The sequence below is a fragment of the Lissotriton vulgaris genome, chromosome 7 (genome assembly GCF_964263255.1).
Source record: "Lissotriton vulgaris chromosome 7, aLisVul1.2, whole genome shotgun sequence".
Classification (NCBI taxonomy): Eukaryota; Metazoa; Chordata; class Amphibia; order Caudata; family Salamandridae; genus Lissotriton; species Lissotriton vulgaris.
Genome location: NC_141695.1, coordinates 1506573992 through 1506589628, shown reverse-complemented (window position 1 = coordinate 1506589628; position 15637 = coordinate 1506573992). Strand labels below are relative to the sequence as shown.

General features: G+C 48.9%; 1 protein-coding gene across 2 annotated transcripts in view; it reads right to left on the bottom strand.

Moving 5' to 3' along the window:
• TRPC4AP (transient receptor potential cation channel subfamily C member 4 associated protein) overlaps positions 1 to 15637 on the bottom strand; it is a 729914-nt gene that overhangs the window by 92478 nt on the left and 621799 nt on the right. For both annotated transcript variants that reach the window (XM_086932356.1, XM_086932357.1), the window contains exon 17: positions 14750 to 14862. In XM_086932356.1, coding sequence (XP_086788482.1) covers positions 14750 to 14862 — 113 coding nt within the window. The remainder of the gene's footprint in view (positions 1 to 14749; positions 14863 to 15637) is intronic.

Here is a 15637-nt window from a genome sequence, read left to right as displayed (position 1 = left end):
TGCACTGGGACAGGAACAGACTAATTTTCATATAGCCAGGTTCTGAGCTGGGATGGTGCAGTGAGCTAAAAAACGGTGTTGGATCTAGCCCTGATCTCTTGACTGGGTGAGAGTATTCTGCTTAATTCAGAAACTCTGTCCACACCATCCCTTGTTGCTGAAAACTTTAAGGAATCTGCGACTAAATGTCTCTATCAGATCACAGAGATCACCTCACTACCAGGAGCAATGCATTTGAAACTGGTAGCTTGTCAGTTATCACAATGTTTGTGGTATATATTATATTGATAAAATGTTCCGGAAACTTACAGCACGTTACTTGAACTATATAAGAGAGGGAGTCCTTCGCTCGAAGAATGAACAGTACAGAGAAGGTTTGACATTTTCTGTTAAGTATTTTTGGCATTAGATAGTTTTTCCGTCTACTTTGATATTAGGTTTCAAATGTGAGCTGCTTACTATTTCTGTTTTTCTACTACCCTGCATTTCTTTCTTAATTACGATATGATTTTAGTTTGAATTAATAGCAGTCTACCAGAAGTCTGAAATAGGATTCCTAGACTGGTGTTCTCAGTATTCAGTGCTAGTGCAGACAGTGAAGTAGGTGCAAAGTAACTCATGGACAAGTTAAAGTTCAGAGACTCAAAGTTTGGTAAATGATTTGCGTTTTAGAGACTGCTGCTTCTGTCATTTCTTTTATCATAGTAGTCAAGGGATGGTTTAAATTGAGGTACATATTTAAGGGCTGCAGGCTAAAATGCATGGGTCCGATCATTTAATTTGGGATAGATCGAGCTTACAGAGATTGATATTTTGGTCCAAAGCTAAATCAATGTGCATTGTCACATGTGAGAAGATGGACATATCAGCATGGATTTACACAAGGCATGTTACAAGGCACATGTTAAACTAGATGTGTTGCAAGGTGTATGTTACAACTCACTCGCTTCGAGGAGTGGCCTAGCAGGTGGCCATGTTATGTTATGTTAAAATTATTTATAGAGCGCACTTGCACCAAACGGTTTCATGGCGCTGTGAACGGGGCAGAAGATGTATGATGGGCAGGACCTTACTCATATGCCTGAGAGAACAACAGGGTTTTCAGAAGGGATCTAAAGTGGGTATAGGATGTTACTAATCTGAATTCCAAGGGGAGGGAGTTCCAAAAATGAGGCGCAAAGAAAGAGAATCTGAGACACCGTGTTTCTTTCGTTTAAAGGTGGGGTAGTGAGTAGGACAAATGAGAGGAGCGGAGGTCATGAGAGGAAAGATAGTGGTAAATCAAGGAGGAGATGAAAGCTGGGCCAAGACTGGCCAAGGATTTGAAGATGGTACAGCCCAATTTAAATTCGCAGCGTTTGGACACCGGGTGCCAGTGGAGGCTCTTCATCAGGGTACGAACATGGATGGTGGTGTCTAGGTTGGTGAAAAATGAGCCCAGCTGCCTGGTTTTGTACCAATTGCAGGCGAGGGAGCTGATAGGAAGGGATGCCAACATTAAGTGAGTTGGCATAGTCAATGCGGGAAATGACCAAGGTCAGAAGGACAATGGTTAAGGCCTCGGTAGTTAAGAATCTAGAGATCTTTCGGATTCTACGAAGATGGAAGAAGCAAGACGATACCACTGCGCCAATCTGAGGCTTCATAGACAGATCTTTGCAGATAATAACCCCTAGGCTTTTTACAGATTCCGCGGGACGTCGGAGGGATTGCCTAGGAGGGGTCAAAAGTTAGAGTTCCAAGGGTTGGAGGGGCCTCCGGTCAGAATCAACTCAGTCTTATCGGGGTTGAGTTTTAGTTGATTAGCCGACATCCAGTCGCTAATGAGGCTCATAGTGGACTGAAAGTTATTGACTGAGGTGTCAATTTCAAACACCAGCTGGATGTCATCTCCATAGTTAAAAGCAGCAACCTTGCTTTTGCGAAGAGACCGGTTCGGAGGAGACAGGTACAAGTTAAAAAGAAGGGGAGAGAGAGAGAGAGGATCCCTGGGGGACCCCACAGGTCAACCTCACTTTCTCCACAGAGAAGTTGGTAAGACGGACAGCCTGGTGTCGGTTGCTGAGGAAGGAGGAGATCCACTTCAGAGCCGACCCCTGGATGCCAGCGTTGCCGACACGTTTGATCAGGATGTTATGATCGACCGTGTCAAAGGCGGCCGACAAATCCAGGAGCACTAAGGCCTGGCTGATGTTCTGGTCTGCCACCTCCTCAATTCATCCATGACTGAGAGAATGACCAACTCGGTAGAATGTGCTGGTCTAAATCCTGCTTGTTGAGAATCATGGAAGTGCGAGTGTTCAATAAAGGAGCTGAGGCAGTTAGTGACATGCGCTTCGAGACGGGAGCAACGAGATGGGGCGAAAATTGCTCATCAGTGAAGGGTCGTCGTTGGGTTTTTTCAAGATGGGAACGACTTTGCATATCTTGAAGGTGTCGGGGACAGAGCCTAGTCTAAGAGAGTTGTTAAGGAGCGCAAGGGGGGGTCGGGGCAGATGGCAAAGGCTTCTCGTAGGATGTGGGACGGGCATCAATCTGTACGGGAACCTGATCCAACCTTTTTTAATAGGGCGAAAAACTCATCCCTAGATATCAGGGGTATTTGATCCATCACCTGGGAGTTTTTAAAAGCGATAGAAAAGGTTGTTGAGGGTGTGGGAGAAGGAATACTGCTTTTGATGTGGCAATTTTCTCCGTAAAGTATAGGTTAAGGTAATCACATAATGTTTGTGAGGGAACCGGTTTGGCTATTACTCTGTCCTTTTGTGACAGCTCGTCAACTATGGAGAATATGTCTTTGGTCTTAGTAGCTGAGTTAGTGATTTTCAGGGAAAAGTATGTTGTCTTAGCCTGGAGAATGGATTTTCTGTAGTCTTTTAACAGAATGATATAAGAAACTTTTTTTCCTGGGGCATATTCTCGTCTACAGCTATGCTCAGCTTGCCTGAGTGTTAGTTTCTTATTTTTCAGCTCGTCGGAGAACCAGCGCTGGGCATCATGGGGACGTTTTAGTTTGGTTCTCCTAAAAGGGGCAACAATGTTGCTAGCTGATTCCAGCCAATGCTTAATGCTGGTGGCCTGATTATCTAAGGATTCCTGTCCGCTAGATGAAGCGTTCAGTAGGGTACAGAACTAGTTGATATTGGCCCGGCTCCAATTTCTCGCCATATGGTCCCCTGTGATGGACAATTTTGTGTGGGGAACACAGACCAGCGAGAATGTAATAATATGGTGGTCTGACTAAGGGCATGGGGAAATTCGGGTTGGGTAATTTCCAAGTTGGAGGCCAAACATCTGAAGAGCTCAGCAGACATCACCCTGCCTAACTTAACTACTACATTTATAAACCCACCCAGCCCCACCACAGAGGATTCCCTCTCTGGGAGCAACGGGGACAGCAGGAGATCTGTGCCGGATCACTCCTGAGGAATGGGGAGCAACTATAGGTGCAGCACCCGGTGGAGGCCTCTTGCAGCCTGACATCACGCCGCGACAGAGTAATGGGACAGCACCAACAGCGATATCTGTGCTCCGGATTGAGGATCACCTCACAACATTACAAGGCCCAGAGTTCGAGTCGGAGCAACACACCCCACATCAGTAATGAGAAGTGAGCAATCCTTTCTCCCCTGTAGCCCGGAATCGGAGGCAGTCTCAGAGGTGTGGCATGCGGCAGGAAGAGCTGCTGGAATGTGAACCCGGCTGGGGAGAGGCACAGAGGAGAGCTTGCCATTCTTTCTCCCTTCAACGGTCCACCAACATTTCTGGTTACCACATACATTAAAGGTGGTGAGTACTGCGAAAGGCGGAGGTGACTGTGATAGCCCACTAGAACTGCATGACTGCAGAGTGTGTTCCCCCAACCTCCTATCTTCAACCAAAACTTTGCAGTAGGCTGGGATAGCCTCAAGGAATGAAACTCCCTGACCAGGGAGACCACATGAATGTGGGGGGGGGATGTATGGGGGTGGGCTTGCCACATCACATGTAGGCATGCTGGCGACTACCCTGCACGAGCACTCGGGGAAATTTGAGGCTACTCTCCAAGCAGTCAAGGTCACTCTTGAACCCAAGCTTGATGTGATGGTTATAGATCTTGGGCTGCTCTGTGCAGACCACCGGAGACTGATCGACTGGGGAGACAATAATGAATCAATGCTTGCAGCAAAGCACCCTATGTTAAGAGATATGCAAACGCAACTGCAGGGCCTACAGAAGAAAGTTCAATTGCTCAGATTGAAAGTGTGATGTCAAAGAGAAATTGCACAGAAATAATATATATAAATCATTTGTCTGCCTGAACATGTCGAAGGACATAGCATGGAGCTGTACCTAGAGAAATGGCTAGTATAGAAGATACTGGATGGTAAACAGTCTACATTTTTCTCCGCTGAGCATGCACGCATAGTTCCTGGGTATGCACCAGCACCCGGGGCACCTCCCAGAACTATGATGGAACACCTCCTTAATTATAGGGATAGAGATCACACTTCAAACTTCTGGGAACAAAAGCCCATGGAAAGTGGAGAACTGCGCAATAAACATACTTCCAGATTACACATTGGAGGTACAAAGGCAGAAAGCCTCCTTTTTCATGATTAAACATCATCTGCATCAAGTTAATTTCCATTGTTCCTTGGTATATGCTCCTAAAATATGGATAATTGATGGGGATAACACGTATTGCTTCGAGACGCCTGCGGAGGCGATTGCCTGGCTGGAATCGAAGGAAGAAATGGATTTACCAGAACATGGAGGGAGAGATGGCCCTTGGCAGGTCCACAGACAAAGGCCATACAAGAAACTCATCCTACACGTCAAGTGTGTCAAATAACTGGCATGGTAGTGGAAAAGATCGAGCAGAGAGCCTGCTCTGTTGAGGATATGCACTCCAAAAAGGACTGGACATTGATGACTTAGCGAACATTTAACTGAAACTGTGACAGGTTCCTGACATAACATCTAAGACTGTGAACGTGGTGCATTAACTTTTGTTGCATATATTCTTTTTACTGTTGGTGTGTGGCATAGGCAACATTTAACATGCACAATGGGAACAAGGTGGTGTCGTTCTTTTTTTTCCTTCTGTTTAATTTACGTCTCATTATTTCAATGCATAAAAGTACAAACAGTCATGAATTAAAATATATTACATCCATTAAAATTGGCCATTTTTCTCCATTATCGCTCTCTGATCCTCAGGTATTGTGCATATGGGGTGGTGATTTTAATAGTGTTCCCAATGTGGAACCAGACAGGTCCTCTCCGCACCTGGCAGGAACACCATAAAAATTAGCCACACAACATTTGACCCAATGGGCGAGGCACCCACTGCTAATGGATATTTGGCGGGATCAGCACTCATTAAATAGAGAATACTCATTTTACTCAGTGGTACACACATTACACGCCTGTATAGACTTGTTTTATCATAATGTAGAAGCTACAGTGCAGATTGGCCCATCAGAGCACTTTGCTCGTACCCTATCAGACCATATTCATGACCCAAAACTTACTGTACTGGGAGCAGGCCACACACTGTATTTCTATGTTGAGACTCACACCGTCCTTATTGCACAATCCAGTTCTGAGAGGGCGGAGCACATAGAACATTATATTGAGGAAAATAATGGGACAGTATCAAATGAGCGTGTGATATGGGATGCCATTAAAGTAGTTATACGGGGCATTTCATACACACGACCCATGAAGGAAAGCAGACCTGGTGAGGGAACGGAGTACCTGGAGCACGGCTTACGTACACTTGCGATGGAGTCAAGTGGTACACAAATAGACATGCAATTGTCTGAATGGAATACTGAACGCTGCTATACCATTTGAGGTCCCTGGAAGCTAAGTATTACACTGCCAGGCAACATGCTGAGAGGTGGACCGCATGTTGGCATTGCTGTTAAAATCAGAGATCCCACGACAAGAGCCATCCAAGTTGATCAGGGTCTGCTTTATAACATCCAGGTGGGTTTTACTGAGATCTTCAAGACCTATTATACGGGGTTGCATAGCACACCACAAGAGGTGATGCTAGCTGAGACATAGCGATACCTGGAGACTAGAGCATCCGTCTACCAAATGTAAACCCTTCAATGGGGCTACTGGATGACATTAGCTTTGTGCCCGGATACAATGTCAAGTGGGAACAGTCCTGTTTGTTACCCTTGGTTAAGCAGATGGACAGGAGTGGGTCCCTCACACTGGACTGTGGCTGACATTGGACACCATAAAGTATTTGGGGGTGAATGTGTATCACGAGGAAAGGGACTTAATTAACAGAAATTTGGGTAAAAAAATTACATCAATTAGACATTCACTTCTTTTTTTGGAATGCACTCCCACTGTCCACTATGGGCAGAGTTGCCATTTCCAAAATGATGATATTATCAAGAGTTGAACTTTTTTCGGCCCTGTCCATGGTTCTTAAAAACCCTTCTTAAGTGACTTAGTCTCTACTTGCCTCGGTGATATGGGGCACTGGTTGAAGGCGGTTAGCGGTTTTCAAGCTATATGCTCCACTAACAGAAGGAAGAATGGGAGCTCCTATTTACGAATTGTAGTATGCAGCAGACCAGCTCCAGTGGCTAACTTGATGGGTCGTCAACATCCCAGATCCTGAAAAGAGACCTTGTTGGTCAACTTGGGAACACACCAGCGATGGACTGTCTCTTAGGGCATGATTGTGGGCTGCCAAAAGATGTCTTAGCACAAGTGGCTTGTTGGGGCTGGAGCAAATATGTGCAAAAACTTCCTAAGGGCCCCCCATATGCTATGGAATTTCCACTGTGGTTGCTCCCTGGCTGAGTTGCTCTAGCCAAGATGTATGATGTGCGCCCATGGGAGGAGGGAGACCTGCAGACGTGGATGGACATGTATGAGCAGCAGACATTATGGTTCTTCAATTAATTATGCAAAACATATGGGGTTGCCCCCAGTCAGTTCCTGCTTTACAATGCCTTGATTCGGCAGGCCCATGACACATGGAACACAGAAAAGACGGAACTCAGTGTATTCCCACCACTGCTGGCAATTCTAACGCACAGGGCACATAGGCGGACAGTCACTAGCTTTTATGCAGCACTGTTGCAGTCGTCAAGACTGAGAACAAGGGTGCTAAAAAAATGGAGGGAGAAGGTCTTGGGTATGGTATTCAATGAAAGAATTGGACTGCATGACTGGAATGCATTAAAAAGGTTTCCAGGAATTCTAGGTTTACATATACGCAATTCAACTATATTCACCTCACCAACTTAACAACGAAGTGCAGAGGACACATGTATCCTGAGTCATCCAGCAATTGCTCCAGGTGTAATGAAAATGAAGCAGATATTTTACAGACTGTGCAGGGATGCTTAATTGTGGGGCATGGTGCTGCATGGTTCGACGGAAGAGACTGAAAGGGTTGTGCAGAAGGAACCCGAGGTATGCCTGTTAGGACTGATGACTTGTCTGAAGTCGCTCAAATATGTATGGTTTTGCATTGATTTGGTTTTGCTGTTGGCAAAACTGCGCAATGCCATGCCCTGGAAGGCAACAAGAGTGCTTTCACTTAGGGAGTGGTGGAAAGATGTATTCAAATGGTTGCACGCAGGGAATACTGAATTGCCACACCCCTTCAGCAAGGTGAGGGAATGTTTCTTGCAGTGGGACACTTATATGGAGGGAATGGAGGGGAAGCCTGACACCAGACAACCATGAACATATAAACCAAATACATTAATAATCTCTACATGTGAATAGGTATTTTGTAGGCTCAAGCAGTGCGATCATACAGTGTGCTTGTAATGGTCCGGGGGCCCTGATATTCTTGGAGTACTCATGCTTCAGGTAATCACAAGTGCTCCATCTTCACACCACATACAGGGTTAGGTTGTCAGTTGAAGCAATTGTATTGAGTGCAAGATAGATGTCAACCCAGAGAAATGATGTAATGCCCAATGTTGAATAGCACAGGAAATTAAGCCAATTTTACATGTTTTGCAATGAGTTTCTCTTACAAAAATGTAAATAAAAATATTTCAACAAAAGCACAAGTTACTTACCTTCGGTAAAATTATATCTGTAAGAAACAGTAGTTAGTGTTAGATTCCTTAACTTAGAATATCCCCAGGCGTCAGACTGGATCCGGAAAGTTTTGCGTAGCAGACCCCTGCGCGTCAGTAGACGTCGTCTGCAGCTCCGCGTCCATAGTCGGCGTCGTGATTGCCGGGATGACGTCGTTGGAGTACTTAGACGCAGCCCTCGCGCACTGATGTCAGTTCTTGTACATAGCTTTCCGCGCCAGGAACGCAGAGCCATGCCAGAGACCGGCACTGGTGCCATAAAATCTAGGGCCCTCAAAGGGAAAATACCTTAACCCTAGAGATCGGTTCGCAGAACGGGGAGGATGGGTGGGGCGGTAAGGAATCTAACACAAACTTCTGTTTCTTACAGATATATCGTTACCGAAGGTAAGTAACTTGTGCATCTGAAAGAAACAGGTTAGTGTTAGATTCCTTACCTTAGAATAGATACCCCAGCAATACCAATCCCGTGGTGGGTCTGCGAACCAAGATCACACCAGAAAGTCCTGGAGAACGGAACGGCCGAAAAAGCTATCTCTCCGGAATTTGCTGTCCAGGCAGTAGTGTCTAGCAAACGTGTTAAGCGAGGCCCACGTAGCTGCCTGACAGATGTCCTGCAAGGGAACTCCCCAACCCAGGGCAGTAGTAGCCCCCGGAGCCAGAGTGGAATGGGCCCTCAGCCCAACAGGGGGCTCCTTTCTAGCCAAGGAGTAACAGACCTTGATGCACAGCACGACCCACCGAGAGATGGTTGGTTTGCGCACCGCCCGTCCCTTCTTCGCGCCCACGTAGCCAACAAAGAGCTGGTCGTCCACCCGGAACTGGCGTGTGCGATCAAGGTAGAAGGAGAGTGTACATTTTGGGTCCAGACGGTAGAGCCCCTCTTCCTCCTTCGAAGGATGCGGAAAGAAGGTGGGCAAGGTGATAGACTGGCCGATGAGAAAGGCCGTAACCACCTTGGGCAGGAAAGAAGGACGAGTTTTTAAAACAACTTTGTCCGGACGGACAGAAAGGAAAGGAACCTTAGAAGATAGAGCCTGGAGCTCACTCACTCTCCTGGCAGAGGTGATGGCAACCAGGAATGCAGTCTTAAGAGTCAGAAGAGGGCAATTGTGAAGTGGCTCGAAAGGAGCGCACATCAGATAGTTTAGAACAATGTTCAAGTCCCACTGAGGCATCACGAAAGGAACAGGAGGAAACATGTGCGTGATGCCTTTCAAGAATCTATTTACAATAGGGGACTTCAAAAGAGAAGGCTGGTCAGGAAGCCTCAAGAAGGCTGAAATGGCAGAGAGGTGGCCCTTAAGAGTGCCCAGAGCAGAGCCCTGCTGGGCAAGAGAAAGGAGGAAGGGGAGAACCTCAGAAAGGGGGGCAGGGAGTGGATCCACAGCCTTTGCTGTGCACCATGCCACAAATTTGTTCCACCTGCAGGCGTATACCGATTCTGTGGAGGGACGCCTGGCTGCCAGAATCACATCACAGACGTCAGGAGGCAAGTCAAATGGCCTCAGCTGCCGCCGCTCAATCTCCACGCATGGAGGTGGAGGCTGGACAGGTTCGGGTGGAAGACCGTCTCCTGCTGCTGCGACAGAAGGTCCGCCTGAAGAGGCAGACTAATCAGGGGATCGACTGACATGCTGAGTAGCTCGGGATACCAATATCTTCGTGCCCAAGGATGACTTGGGCCCGGTCGCGCCCGATCTTCTTCAGCACTCTGGGCAGAAGTGGTATAGGCGGAAAGGCGTACAACAGACCGCAGCTCAACTCGCGACGAAAAGCATCGCCAAGCGAGTGCCGCCTTGGAAATTCCAACGCGCAGAACTGATGACATTGCACGTTCTCTTCGGTGGCGAATAGATCTAACCGAGGCTCTCCCCACTGCTGAAAGAGGCCTAGCGCCACGTCTGAGTTCAGACCCCATTCGTGATCCATCATGCACCGGCTGCTGAGTTCGTCCGCCCTGGCGATCAGGGAACCTGCCAGGTGTTGAACCACCAGGGAAAAGCCCTGGTGTTCCAGCCATGTCCAGAGGCACAGAGCCTCCTGACAAAGGGTCCACAACCCCACCCAGCCCTGTTTGTTGCAGTACCACATGGCGGTGGTGGTGTCTGTGAACACATGGACTCACTTCCCCGGACAGCGGGAAGGAATGCCTTCAGTGCAAGCCGGATAGCCTGCTGCTCCAAAAGGTTGATGTGGAGCCGGGACTCCGCCGGAGACCAGAGGCCTCTGATCTCCCTCTCTCCCATGTGGCACCCCCTTCCCAGGAGGGACGCATCTGTCACCACTAAGTGCTCCAGTTGGGGTAGGAAGAGAGATCTGCCGCTGACCCAATCGCGGTTCGTGAGCCACCACTGCAACTGTTTTGCAGTGCCCTCCGAGATCCGGACGTGGTCGGACAGGTTGCCCTGATGCTGTGCCCACTGAAACTTGAGGTCCCACTGCAGAGCCGGCATCCGCCACCGGGCGTGATGCACCGGAAGGATGCAGGAGGCCATCAGTCCCAGGAGCCACAGCGTCAACCTGACAGACTCGGAATAAAGGCCGAAAGACCGGAATCAGAGCCTGAATTTCTCGAACCCGCTGTTCGGGGGGTCCAGAACCGCTCCAACGAAAAGGAGCTTCTGAGAGGGGCACAGGTGTGACTTCGGCATGTTGATGGAGAACCCCAGCGAATGCAGGAGGTCAGCCGTAGTCTGGAGGCGGGAGACGATTGTCTGGGGCGAGCCCGCTTCAACAACCAATCGCCGAGATAGGGGGAAGACTGAAACCCCTAATCTGCGCAGATGAGCTGCGACCACCGCCATCACTTTCATTAACCCCCGTGGGGCGCTGGTAAGGCTGAAGTGGAGCACGGTGAACTGAAAGTGCTCGTTGCCTACCGTGAACCGCAGGTAACGCCGGTGGGCTGGCAGGACGGGGATATGGAAATACGCATCCTGCAAGTCCAACGCCACCATGCAGTCTTCTGGGTCCAGGGCAGCTAGGACCTGAGCCAAAGTCAGCATCTTGAACTTCTCCTTTCGGAGGAAGCCGTTGACGCTCCGTAGGTCCAAGATAGGGCTTAGCCCTCTTTTGCCCATCTTGGGTACCAGAAAGTAGTGGGAATAGCAACCACGTCCTACTTCTGGCCCAGGAACGCGCTCGACAGCCCCCTTGGCCAAGAGGGCCATACCTTCCTCCTGCAGAGGTTGCAAGTGATCCCCGGACATGCGGTGGTACTGCGGTGGCATGGCTGGAGGAGTAGCCTCGAAGGGGAGGGAGTAGCTCCTTCGGACGATTTGCAGCACCCACCTGTCCGACGTGATGGAGCGCCAGTGGAGGAGATGGCAAACCCTGCCCCCCACTGGCGTCGAATGGGCCTACAAACTCAGACTAGGAGGATTTGGAGGCAGATGCTGCGGGGGTGGGTGTGGACTGGCCGTGCCGGTGTCCCCCGGCACCGCCACGGCGGTTACCACATCAGCGACCGCGTTGAGGTTGGTTCTGCGGCAAGTGGCTAGCTGGATGTGAGGGGGCACCCCTTCCTTGGCCACGAAAGGCGGAAGTTTGCTGGCGTTGGCCGAGGCTAAAGAACTTGGCCGTAGCCCTGGAGTCCTTGAAATGCTCCAGCACACTGTCCGCCTTGTCGCCAAAGAGGCGACGGACATCAAAGGGCATGTCCATAAGGGAGGCTTGGACATCCCCCGAAAAATTGTCGGACCTCACAGGGCGAGGTGGCGAACCGCCACTGTCGTTGCAATCGCCCTGCCTAGCGAGTCCGTGGTATCCAGTCCACACCGAATGGAATAGCGTGCTGCATCCCGTCCCTCTGCTAGGGCTTGGGTAAGCTTTGCCTGGACCTCCGCCGGGCACAGCGGCGGCACTTCCGCAACCGTTCCCCACAGAGAGTGGGAGTAACGGCCCAAAAGGCAGGCGGTGTTGACAGACTGCAACCCCAAACTCAGTGAGGAGAACAGCTTCTTCCCGAACTGATCGTACCTTTTGGATTCCCGATCCAGAGGGGCAGTCGGGAATGCGGTCTGGGAGGTTGAGGCCTGGATCACCAGGTTCTCAGGGGTGGGGTGAAAGGACAGGAAACTGGGGTTGCCCGGAGCCGGGAGGTGGCGTTGGGCCACGTTCCTATCTACAGGGAGGCCTGTAGAGGGCTTGGACCAGGTGCCCAACAGAACGTCAGTGAGGGCTTCGTTGAATGGCAGGAGAGGCTCTGATAAGCTTGCCTGCGGTTTGAGCACCTCAGTGAGGAGGTTAGTCTTCACAGCCGCGACTTGGAGCTCAAGAGCCAAGGCCTTGGCTGCCCTAGTCAACACCACACTGTAAGCAGCCCCCTCCTCTGTAGCTACGGTAGGAGGGGAGACAAATCCAGTATCTGGCGAAGTATCCAGACCACTTGCCTCCCCCAGTTCGTCTGTCCAGTCCTGGCTCAACTCGCACTGCAGTGCCAGAGGGTCCTCAGACCCCTCCCAATCCCCCTCGTCATCCATCTCCTGAAAGTCAGGAATAAATGATGGAGCCGGGTCGTCGGTGAAGGGCTCACCGATCGGCGTCAAAGACGGTGTCGGTCCAATGCCGGATCCGGACCGGGGTGGGGATCGGGGACGACGCCGCCGGGGACGACACCCTTTGTGATGGCGCCAGCGGAGGTGTCGTAAGGTCGACCGGCGTCGTCACGCATCCAGGCCTGAATCCTGAGGAACCCTGCGGCGTCGGGACCGAAGTTGTCGACGGCACCGAAGCACCCGACGGCGCTGGGGCCGGAGCCACCGGCCCCGAAAGCACCTCAGCTGGTTCTGACGGAGGGAAGTGCGACCTCATGGCCGTGAGGAAGGCGCTGATCTCCAATGGCGTTGCGTGCAGCCCACGGACCAGCGGCTGTGAACCTGGACGCGGCGCCTGCGGCTCCAGCGGAGCCGCATGGGCAGTGTCGCCCAGGCCGTGTCGGGTGGAGTCAGAAGAGCGATGTCACTTCTTCGACTTCTTGTGCCTCGACTTACCTGAGGACTTGGAGCCCAACTTGCCGAGCTGTGATGACTGTGGCCCGAGACCGGTCCCTCGACCTCCTCCTGGACCGGGACCACGAGCGGCATGGGGCCGACTGCCGGAGCTTGAGGAGCTTACGGAACTGCTCCCGCCTAGCCTTCAACGTCAAGGACCGGCAGTCGGGGCACGACTTGTCATCGTGGTCAGCATCGAGGCAGTAAAGGCACCGACGGTGGGGGACGGTAACCGACATCATGCGGCTACAGTCGTCGCAGGGTTTGAACCCGGGCATCCCTATAGGCACCGAGAGTCGAGATAGACTCGAGAAGATCTAAAAGAGATTGAAAAAGCTTAGTCAAAAAATTACTAGGAGTACTGCTCTTCCCGGATCTGCGCTTGCTGGAGCGGAAAAAAGAAGAACTGACGTCAGCGCGCAAGGGCGGCGTCTAAGTACTCCGACAACGTCACCCCGGCGATCAAGACGCCGATGACGGACGCGGAGCCGCAGACGACGCCTACCGACGCGCAGGGGTACTGCTACGCAAAACTTTCCGGATCCAGTCTGACGCCTGGGGGTATTCTAAGGTATGGAATCTAACACCAACCTGTTTCTTTCAGATAAACAGGGTTAGGTTGCAAGTGAGGTGTGCTAGCATTTAGATGGAGACAATGTTGTAATCACGATTGTTCAGATGTTTACTTCATATGCTGTCGCCTTTCTTTCCCTTTCTTCTTTTCCTTTATATATTCGAATGACCTACTGCCTTCATTTTCCACCCAGTGTCTTCTTTATGCTTTTCACTTACTGGCAGTTGATGGTATTGAATCTGCATACGTAGTGCCTGAAAAGTTTAATAAGTGCTCATTGTTGAAAGCACTGCACTACTAGTTGTTTTGATGCTGCTCAGGGTAAACGCCCTTATCCTGTATATGTTATATGGCAATCAATGGTTTATGCAATCACATGTACTGGAATTTATATGCTTTTTACTGTCTAACAAAAAAAATCAGGAAAATCTTAATAACATATGTAAAAAAAAAAGATAGAATAAATCACTTCAAAAAAACAACCAATCCATCTACACTTATTTAAAATTATTACTCCTCAGCTATAGTTAGTCTTCCTGCTCACACACCTCATACTATGTTCATGTCTATGATGTCTGCTCCTTAATAACTACCTCTTTGAGTTCAAACTGCCACTGCTTTGTTGGCTTCTCTTTCGCATTAATCTCCAATTAAGCTATCTTTGCATCATTTTCCTGCCACAATGTTAATTGTGAACTTAGATTTGAACCTCGAAATCCAGTTTAAAACATGTTAATAAAATTGAGTTTTTAACTCAGTCCATAACAACACGAGACATGAAGACAAACAGGTTATCCAAAATCACACCATAACAAGAAGATTGCTTGCTTGTAGAAGTACAGGGCTTTAGGCGAGGGTAGATGATACAATAAAACATACATTTATTTTATGTTTAATGACTCATAATTAATGGGACTGATCTATGTGATGAACTCCATTTCTGAAGAGAACATTGCAAATGACTTGGAATTCAATACTTTTATTCCAGAAATCAGAGGACAGAGGACAGCAAGCTTAGCACGAAATCATGCTAGTACTATCCAATCATTTGGTACATAAACATTCTAAACAAAAGTGAAACCGTTGTATAAATATCACATGCTTACCTGCGTTAGCGTCTGTACGTGGATAATGTTAATTAGCCTGAAGAGGAAGGACATTCTAATGGTGACTTGAGACGTGTAAGACAACAGGCGGGACTCTGACAATAGTTCAGCAACTGCAAAGAGTAATTGGTTACATTTAAACATTCACTTTTTTGTACAAGTTTTCACATATGAAATAAACAGCTCCAACCTAACAGAACATCTAATAATGGCAGCTCTATGGTGCTAGTTACATATATTTCAGTGGCTCCTACTATACATTTTTCTGAATACACTGGCTCATGATATCTGTCCAGGTTTTTCTCATTAGCTGATTGTTACTCATAGAACCCTCCCCACATCAACAAACCCTTTCTGTTATCAACGTTATAAAAAGTAGGCCTGGGCGGTAAATTCCGTTCCGCTTGCGAAATTTTGGTAATTTTGCGTTCCGCAGAGAATGCTGAATTGCCAAAAATTCTGCAATCCGCAAAATGTTTTGCTTGTTCGCGCTTTCAAAATGTGTGTTTGCAAGATATTTCTCCCTAGCACGCAAACAGTGTTCGCGAACAGGAAAAAAGCACCTCCAACGGGTGGAACAATAAAGGCTGCATGTTCGCGGAACTCTGCGTGCTCGCGAAGATTTTTTACCGTTTCGCTGAGCTTTGCGTAGCGCGACTACGCAAATTCCGCTCACCCCTAATAAAAAGCTTCTGCTATTGCCAGGTAGTAAATGATTTCCTCCATTACCTGCTATTTTTAAACATAAGCATCTGCCATTACCCATTTGCTCTACTTACAGATCCTCTAAATATTGGCTTGCCCCTTTAACTAAAGTGTCTATTTAATCTGATAAGTATTCGCAGACTTAGCCAGATGCTCTTTTCTCACTCAGTTTCTATCACACTA